The sequence below is a fragment of the Portunus trituberculatus genome, chromosome 13 (genome assembly GCF_017591435.1).
Source record: "Portunus trituberculatus isolate SZX2019 chromosome 13, ASM1759143v1, whole genome shotgun sequence".
NCBI lineage: Eukaryota > Metazoa > Arthropoda > Malacostraca > Decapoda > Portunidae > Portunus > Portunus trituberculatus.
In genome coordinates, this window is record NC_059267.1 from 3966781 (window position 1) to 3976780 (window position 10000).

At 41.1% G+C, this 10000-nt stretch overlaps 1 protein-coding gene across 4 annotated transcripts in view; it reads right to left on the reverse strand.

Moving 5' to 3' along the window:
• The window catches only part of LOC123502935, an 11333-nt gene extending 1462 nt beyond the window's left edge, over positions 1-9871 (reverse strand). Inside the window, exons 1-9 of one of the 4 annotated variants that reach the window (XM_045252226.1) lie at positions 9510-9871; positions 6706-6789; positions 5619-5752; positions 3059-4267; positions 1603-1697; positions 1196-1340; positions 674-871; positions 328-512; positions 1-190 (exon numbers count right to left, since the gene is read on the reverse strand). The exon at positions 1-190 is cut by the window's left edge and continues 1462 nt beyond it. In XM_045252226.1, the coding sequence (XP_045108161.1) occupies positions 22-190; positions 328-512; positions 674-871; positions 1196-1340; positions 1603-1697; positions 3059-4267; positions 5619-5693 (2076 nt within the window). In that variant the 5' untranslated portion in view covers positions 5694-5752; positions 6706-6789; positions 9510-9871 and the 3' untranslated portion in view covers positions 1-21. Of the gene's footprint in view, positions 191-327; positions 513-673; positions 872-1195; positions 1341-1602; positions 1698-3058; positions 4268-5614; positions 5753-6705; positions 6790-9509 lie in introns of those variants that run through there. The other 3 variants (XM_045252224.1, XM_045252228.1, XM_045252227.1) reach the window with 3 other exon arrangements.
• Between the last annotated feature and the right edge of the window lie 129 nt (positions 9872-10000).

Genomic DNA, 10000 nt, shown 5'->3' on the forward strand with positions numbered 1-10000 from the left:
GCACTACAGCCCGTCCAACCATCAAGTTGTCCTAATGCGCTTGGACTGTGACTGACCGAGGGTGTTATGGCGCTGGAATATGTACTTTATTTGAGAGAGATATGTGACAAGGTCCGTCGTGAATATCAGTGGCACTAGGTCAGGTGCCACAACACTGCCCCAAGCACTCATTAATGTGTTGACTTGGTGCCTGCAAAGAAAAGACAAGACAACATTAATCATATCACTCTATACATTGAAAAACTTGCACAGTGTATCACTCAAAGTTTCAATAGTGATTTTCTTGGCAATGAATGCTGTACTTGTGTTGAGGCAGGTGGGGCTCACCAGTTGGCTTTGTATACAGTGACGTTGAGGACATTCTGGAACACCTCGATGCACTCGGAGAGGGTGGCAGCTGGGAAGAAGTCCTTTATAACATCCTGGAGGGCCACCATGTTGAAATCTGATCCACTCTGGTGGGTGTACGCTGTCCTGTTGATGCACAGGACACCCTTCCCATCCATCACCATCTGAGGGAATCATTCACTAGCTAAACAAAAACAGGAATATGTTCCACATGAAACAAATACAATCTGTACTGGTACTAAACAACCAAATGCATAAACATGAGAGGAAAAGAAGTTTTATGCTGTTTTCCAGAAGTTCATGATGAAAAGAGGAAGAGGCAAACCTTTCGAACTTTGTACGGAAGCTCTTGTCTGGTGGGGTCTGGCCTGAATGCTGGCGTGTCCACCAGTCGCTGCTTGTCCAGGCCATTTCTTCCCACACCCTTGTGACTAGACAGGTTGTCGGGCCGCAAGCCATTTGCCACTGGTATGAGGGGTGGAGGGGCTTTTGACAATGATTTTGAGCTGCTATTTGCTGAATTCTGTAATGCAAAAAGCACAGTATAAATTCCCTAGGAAGAGGTGCACAGATGACAGTGTGATGTTGATTAGCTGTGAGGCATTCCTCTTGTGGAATTGCAATGCATAATCCTGGTATCTTTATCTTTTCATGTTTTCATCAGAATATGTCAAACTTACAACTGGCAATACTTTTGATATCAGATTTAGTATATGAGATTGAACATGAACATACCTTGTTGATAAATCATCTTAACCCTATTCCCTACACTTCTTCCATCATTTGTCCATGATTTTATAAGGAATTTTGCAATATGAAACCAGTGTTGAAACTAAAAGAAACTTACATGGTGCGCATTGGTTGACTGCCGGGTATTATAAGAATGCATAGTAGGGGTGCCAACATTGACTAACGAGTTTAACGTTGACTGGTTAAGCTGTGCTGTGTTATACCCTAACTGACGCAAAGTCGCATCAATGCTGCTACTCGATCTGCAAAGTTAGGGGACAAGATTAGGTGTTGGAGAAAGGAGACATCAGGAAGGGCAACTCAGGTGGAATGCAGAATGGATTATTAATCATGCAATACTTATTCATATCATGATACATAAGAAAGTACTATGTAATCAATTTGTGCACAGAATTAAATAAATTGCTTAAATGCAATAGAAAACTTTTTCTATATCAATGTGTAGAAACATAATCAACAAAAAATCTCCTCAGTAAACAAAACCAAAAACTTTGGCATACGCACAGACGACTACTGGAAGAGGTAGATGTTGAGGATACGTCACTAATGGTTGTTGATGATCGGACAAGTGGAGGTGGCCGCACCCCACTCTGGCTCGCCTGTCAGGATGTAAGGAGAGAACAACCCTCAGTGCTGCTTACTGTCACTGGTTACAAGTGACAAAACTCCTACAAAAGCTCCAAGTAACAATAGCTAGTATGTACACCCTGATGAAATTGGTACCCTTCCTCTCTCCTTCCACACGTGCACAGTTAAATGAGCTGTGATTTTCAAACCAAGGCATTAAAAGCATTTGACCAGAGAAAATTTTATACTAACAACAATTTGATCTTTCACTTGTAATTATGAGACTTTTTTTTGTGGGTCACTCTGTATATATCAATCTTCATTCTTTGATCAATTTTTTTATCCTCAATTATTAAAAATTTTGTTCTTCATGAGTGTCAAGCCGGGCGCACATTGAGACGCAGGGCAGCGCAGAGCAGGGCAGCATAGGCGTGGTGCGCACATTGAGAAGCAGTCAGTTATCCTATGCAGGCCTGTGGTCATGGCTGTTGCTCAAGATTACCTGAGAAACCTTAGTTCAGAGTCTGACTCAGAAAATGAATTCGAGAATATTTTGTTATTATATGACATTTGTAGGGGAAAGCCTATTATCTCAGTCATATATTTATGCTACTCGTATTTCAACGTTTGCTACCATACAACAATATACTCACCATCTTTGAATTGTAGAGGTGATGCAATCTTAGCCCATATCTCGTCTTTCAATGACCCTTTCATGTAATCAGGTTGGGTTGTATCGTAAAGGACTTTGTGTTGACGGGCAATCTCAATAAGTTCCTCAGTGGACGACATCATGTGGATACTGAGTATGCGCCGCACATGTGCAGAAAACTGCGTTTCAAAGATTGAGTGATGCAGGCCGAAACAAGTCTGCACCTGCACTGTGCTGCCCTGCGTGACAATGTGTACGCTTACATTTAAAATAGCGAGATACAGTTTTCTGCCTTGCTCTATGCTGCGTTGCCTGTGTCACCTGCGTCTCAATGTGCACCCTGCCTCATACAGGTACTAAGTGTTCTGCCTCTTCTTCCAATGTCATATCCATGTTCTTCACAACATTTCATAAGGTTTCTTTGCTTTGTTTATCTTACACACAAAAAAATCATTGTTGACACAGTTCTGTACACTTATTGGCAAAACATTGCACCATTTCCACTGACACACTTGACACTTCTTCTAATATCTGGTCATCACTAAGAAAACAAACATTACCTAATTGCTTTTTCTTCCAACAACTTTCCAGACACCATGGAATGCACAATTTCATTAAAAAAAAAAAAAAAAAAAAAAATGTAGGCATTAAATTTGTAGTGGTTGTAGAAAAAGCACACAAGCTAATTTTTCCAAGGAAGCTACAGCACTGAAGAGGCACTGTCCCAGGAGGGTAACTTACCGTAATGGTGGGAATGAGTGGTGTGGAGACTGGGAGGGTGACCTGGGGTTGCAACCGCCTCATCTGGTCACTGGTGAGGCCTGAGAGGAGCGCCTGCATGTTGGAAGCACCAGAGTACGCTGCCACAGCCGCTGCCTGTCCATTCACCAGGGTTGCCCACTGGGAGTACAGGGAGTTGATGTTGTTTAGGGAGTTGGTGAGGGAGGCCAGTGAGTTAGTGGTGCCCGCTGTCACCCCCACTGAGGCTGACACCGCTGCATGGTTGGTCACTGTCGTCACCACCGGTGGTGGCTGCTGCTTGCTAGACAGCGGGGAGAGGGAGGACCCGAGGGCAGCCTGTGTTACACCACCAGGAGAGCCACCTGGGGGCCGCTGGGTCCACATGCCACCTGGTTTGGTGCCATGACTGGCTACCTTCATGGGCTCTGCCGTTTTCTGCGGCCACCAGTCTTCAAACTGTGTGTCTTTGGGGAAGTACTGCTGCACATCCTCAAGACTCACCACTGCACATGTGTCACTCGCAAAAAGCTCGTTCCTGATGCCCTGCACTTTACAGCAGAACTTGAGGTATGCCAGTTCCCAGTTGTCCACCTTCTCTGCTTTTAGCTTCAAGGTGTCCGTCTCACCCTCAAAGTAGAAGAGGGGTACATATTTCTTTCCTTCCTTCACTGTGTACGGCACAACACTTTCCCCATTGATGCGCACAAACCCGCAATGTTCACTTTGTTCATGGGATTTCTGCACCAATTTCTTAAAGCACGTGTCTAGGAACTTATAAAAGCACCGCGCGTCCTGGAGTCTCACCACAAGGTCCTTGGTGGTGAAGAGATCACGACCAAACTGGAACTCACAGTGCTTCATGTTTATCTCATTGAGGAGCTTTGCCTCGCCCTCGGTGATGAAGTAGCTCCGCACGTGGATGCAGGTGGTGATCTCGTGGGGCAGGTAACTCAGGTACTTGTTCAGAAGCTTGGTCTCCACCATCCGCACGGCACAGTACTTGTCCTCCCGCCGGAACACATAGGGGATGTGTGCGTTGTGGATGGTGGACCAGCCGAACCGTCCCCGCACGCTCTCCTCGTCTATGGTGCCCTTCTTCTTCTCGTCCATCTTCTTTGGAAGGATTGAGTCGTCACTGGATCGCTCCTTGTTTTTTTCCCGGTTGAAGTAGAATGTGATCATCTGCTGTCCCCCAGCACGCTGGAGGGCCTGCAATAAAGTCTACTGTCAGTCACCAGCACTAGACCTACACTAGCAAAGGTTGTAATTACGGAAGAGTAAAAGCAAATGTTTAATTCTTTGACATGTGCATATAGTAAGATGCTTTAACTTTAATTAGAGTAATCACTCAAGCAGTTCTTAATTCAAATTCTATTGCCAGTGACATTTAACAAAATTCTGAATGAAAAGGAGTAAAAACTAACAAAACATCTGAACACTAAATTCAAGAAATAAAAATTTATTGTTAACAAGTTATCAAAAGAACATAGTTACTAGTTAATATGGCTTGTTTAACCTTCTTGTCCCACATTATCAGCAACATTACCAATAATACATCACATTTCACAACACTTGGGGAAGTAAACTGCCCCAAATTGTAGAATTCTATTAGGGACAAAGTCCCAATGGAATACATGAAATGTTTAACAGACAGGATATTACATATCCACTAAGATACCTTGAAGGAGCAACAGGAAGTATTGCTTAATCAAAACTATTTTGTCCATCATTACTCATAGTATATACAGTGCAATGTGGAGTTCTAAAAATATGTTATGTATTAGTATTACATGATATTCAATATCAATTAAAATTCAAGTTGCAATATCCATCTTTAGAAATTTTAGAAGAGACATTTGATTCATCAGTAACATGTGACTTTCAGCTGGAACATCCAATCAAATTTATTTCTGTGAGCAAACAGACCCACATCACATCATCATCATTCTGAAGGTTCCATACATGCTAGCATGTGTTGGCTTGTTCACTTGTTGGCAGCTGGCCAGGCTGCAGTGTCTTGCAGCCTCCCTGTATAGACATTCACTTCCAATATGTACTTCTGTTGATGTTTCATAGAGTTATGTCCCTCAAGATAATAAACTTCTCTCTAGGTCTTGATCCAAGGGGACAATGCACTCAGTCAATGATGTCACCAATTTACTGTCAGACATGATACATCTGTCGACAATGACCATGCAAGTAAATATAGATGTTATAAGTAAAAAGTTTTTGTCTGCCTCTGATGTGTTGGCCACTGAATATAATAAAAGCAAGAGGGACAAAACCAGTAACCCATTGACTACCTTGCATAACATTTTGTTGCTTCATAATGTACTCCTTCCTAACATAACAATCATCTCCTCACACTGGGGACCAAACGTCACTTCAACATGCACTGCACCTGCTCTTCAGGCTGTGGCATAAATCAAGTTAACTATGATGTGATTACTGCTAAAAGTGTGTGTGTTAGTAGTCTGGGAGATAAGCTTGTAAATGAAGGATTAAAAATAAATAAATATTCCATCTTAAAGTGAAGTACAGACACGAGGCACATACAAACCTGCTGTGATGCCTGTGTCTGCTGGGCAATCTGTGCAGCCTGGGATATCATTTTCTGCTTATTCTTTTCAACCATTTCCAGAGCCAGCTGGTTGATCTCTCGATCATCCAACCGCTCTTGTTTGATGCGGGGAGCTGTGGGAGGGTGGCAGAGTTAGTGCCAGGGACAACAATAAAGGGCCACCAATACATTCATCCTAATGGGGAGTGCTAATGTAGTAGTGACAGATCATGGAGGGGTCCTCAGGCTTCAGCTGTCCCTCATATTACCCTTTATACTGTCCTAAAGTGCAAGGCCAACACAGCTATCTAAGACACCACCACTTCGTTTTCTGATATAGTTTTCCAGAACTCCTCCTTTCTACCTGGCTAATCCCTATTATTGATAACTCAATGCCTGGGTAATTCTCTGTGTAGCAAGATGTCACTAGTGCTACTGACAGTGTACACATGGTCATAGAGTCACATCATCTTACAGACAACAAGACACACACAGTGGGATCATAATAAAGTTTGGCATTTATGAATAAATAACAAAACAAATAATAAATACCCAAAGATAAATAACATAACACAGTCCAGTTGTCATGCAAATAGAGAAATTATATGTTGTGTGAGTAAAACTATTTGAAAATTGGTTGCACTTATCAGATAATTAGTACCTAAGTAATAACAACAAATTCTTGAATGATAAAAAGTAAGGCTGTTTCACTATCTGGTCCTTCTACTAAACAAGAACTCAGTCTATAAACAACAGTAACATTATACATAGATATATATCACACACTTTCCACTGATGAAGATACACTTGTACACTAACTAATAGGATATAAATACAGAAAAATAGACACACTAATATGCAGTGTTGTATTAATCCTTTGACTGTTGTGGCTTTTCTTTGGGAATAACAGAGTGCTAGAGAACAAGATTCGAAAATAGATCTGCAACACCATAGGCAGCAAACAGTGATGTCGTAGTATGAAAATATTCTAGTCTTTTAATTTTACTCACATGAAGTGGTTAGTGTCACAATGTCACTACACACAAGTCAGAGTGTAACAGGTAGTAGTAATGCTTGTTATATTTACCTCATAACCTCCTACTGATGTCATCAGGTAGTAAACTAGGAACAGACTAGTATTCATGACCTATTCATGCAGACCTCTTCTGTACTGGATATATAAAAAATAAATAAATAAATAAATAAATAAATAAATAAATAAAAAAAGCAAGAGAAAACAAAATTATATAAGATCAGGAACAGAGTGCTTGCTTGCAAGAAATATGAAAATCCCCAAAATGAACAATAAAAAATGCAAACATATGCAAATCACTTTCATTGATCATGCAGTAAAAAATTATGTGAGGAGAAGGAGGATGAAGAAGAAAATCATGCTGAAGTTATCAAGAGAAGGAGTAGCAGGAAAAAGAGAATGAGCATGTGAGAGATGAGGAGGACCAAATGCAAGAACTAGAGAAAGGCTGGGAGGACAACACTGAATGACAACTGGTAATGAAAGGACTTAGCAGCATAAAGGAAAGTTAGTGAAGTGGAAGAACAAGCTGCCAGGAAGTGGGCTCAGCTGGCACTATGGCAGGTGGTGGTGAGTGAATGGTGTGCCATGAGGACAGATATGTCAGGCAATATTATTCTATGTCTCATGGTAAACAGTGTAACATGGTTAGGCAACAAATGCACATCTGACCTTGCTAACTAAGAATATTGAATATGATTGAAAAGCATAAAAATATGATGTTACAGACAACTGTTTATAGACCTGTCACCTCAAAACATTTGGATTACTGTCAAAAAAATCAATACAAGCACTAAAGTATTTGAAAATTGAAATATCATTCTAATGCTCCACAATTTTATGGCTCAAGTTATTTACTCTGTAGGGAAGCTCTGCCTGAATAACAGCTGGTGATCTTTATAGATTGACAACCTGCAAGCAGCAGCACAAGTAGTAAGGCATGTCTGCTGAGCCACATGGAGTGGTTCTGTGAAGCAAGAAGATGTGCATTCAGCAAGTGTTGGTTTTTGAGGCATCATCAGGTAATAGTAAGAGGCATATACTGATTTGCACTTCAGTACTGCGTACTATGCCTCTCTCCACTTCCCTGGCCAACACAGGACAACGACCCTTCACACTTGAGCACATGGCTGACAACATCTAGGTTAGTAGTGTTTACGTATGAGCTGCATATCTGGTAGAATCATTCCAGCACACACAAATCATGAATGATGAACTAAACAAATGCCTTCCTAACCCTGTGAGTACTGAGCCATACTCCTGATACCAGTGACATTAGTGAACATCATTGGAAAGTTTAAATCAATTCAAATCAAAATAATATGAATATGTCAAGTACTCTGAATCAATTAAACAAAAAGCTCAGAAAAGTTAAGTTTAAAATTGTTCTGATAGCTGTATTCAAATATGATTGTCATCCATCAGTATTGATTTTAACATAATATCAAGACATTATGAATACACAAGCTTTGTCTTTTCTTCAACTAAACATGGATTTTTGTGGCTCATATAATAGGAAGTAGCTTGTGCTCTATTTGTCTTCTATTTTCTTTAATTTTGTCTTTCCTACTCTATTTGGTTAAGAATAACCATCTGAATTGTTAACATTGTAGTCAAATGTATCTTTTAAGCTAGACCTTCACTTAGATCTTTAAATAGAACCTGAAACTACATGAGACAGCTTCATCAGACATTATTTATCTACTTTTATATTATCTTTATTATTTTATTTATCTTCTTTTATTTCATCTTTTCAGCTATCCACTCAAGAACTGATTATCTGGGAGGCAATATACATGTATGATCCGCAAGTGTATGTATATGACTACTAAGTGCTGAAAATAATCCAAAACTTGGCAAGTGTATTCCCAACTGCACTTGAAACAAATATGAAGCCATAACATTGACAACTATGGCATTTTCGGAAACATTCAAGCAATTTCTGGTAATTTAGGAAGCAATATGGCACATACACATATATATTTGACCATTAAAACACTGAAAATAAGCTCAAAACAGAGAATATTATGATAGGCGGTAGGATCAAAACATGGGCAGACATCTTGTTCTATTACTCTTAACTATTGACCATTAACCCGAGCAGTAATGTGGAACAGAAGTATTGATGCGCTTTTGACTGGGCTATATTAATTATGGAGGCAAGGTGTAGAGGTAGGTAGGTAGAGAGGATGGGGAGGAGATTGAGATAGAGAGGGGTGAGGAGGGAGGGAAGCATGGAGACGGAGATGGGGGGGAGGGGGGAGCGCCGGGCCGGTCAATCCCCCTACAAACACTTTCTTCACCATCATTTCCATTTTCTTCCTTATTTAACTGTCCTCTACTTTCTTCCACTAACTAGCAGCTAGTACCAATGATAAAGAGGAGATCAGCACACGTGTTTGGATTAAATAAGACGCCATATGATTGTAATGGAGGGAAGTTTGGAGGCAGAAGGAGAGCGTTGAGAGCGAGGAGAGAGAACCCCATTTGTCACAGGTTTCAAGACTACAATCCCTTATTCTACCCATTAAAACGCACAACAACAAGCAGGAGCTGGATAAGTAGACCACAAGATCATAAACGCAAGCACACGTGGTATGTAAACAAGCATAAACACCACGACTTTTCAGAAACGGAACTAGAAAGAAAAATAATTGACGAAAGGGAAACAACACTACCTCTCCCTCTCTCTCTCTCTCTCTCTCTCTCCCCATGTTTCCCTGTATAACGATTTCCTAAGCAAGGGTAGGGAAGAGCACGTGGTGGGCATGTCAACAAGGGTAATATTTACTATGAAAATGGCGAGATAGTAGACTAGGAATAGTAATAACATGCTGAGGGGAGAAGAAATATCATACCTGTCACAATCTGGTCAGCCATTTTTCCTCCGCTGTCTTCACGGACTAGCCGCATTAAAACCCAAAGAAATAAATAATAAATAAACAAGTTATCCCAGGGCACCGATCAGTAGATGTGCACGATGGTGGTGGAGGAGGGGAAATAATAATGTGGAGGAGGAGGAATAGGAGGTGGATGGTTTCACGAGAGAGGCATTTAGGAGGTTTGCGTTATTACGGTTGTGTTGTCATTCACATGTTAGATTGGACCACTGGTGCTGTGCCTCCTTGCCGCTGCCTCACACACACACATACACACACACACACAAGGATGAACTGAGAGAGGCTGAGCGGTAACAGTCTAGCCTCGCACACGGGCTCATCAAAATTCCTGCCGAGGAGAAAACGGTCCGCCATAATGTTAAAGGGGCCAAGAATCCACCGTTTTCTTCCTCCAGGCAGTGACTATAATCGCTTTTCGTGAAGTTATTAGCCTTGTTTCAGTGTTTTAA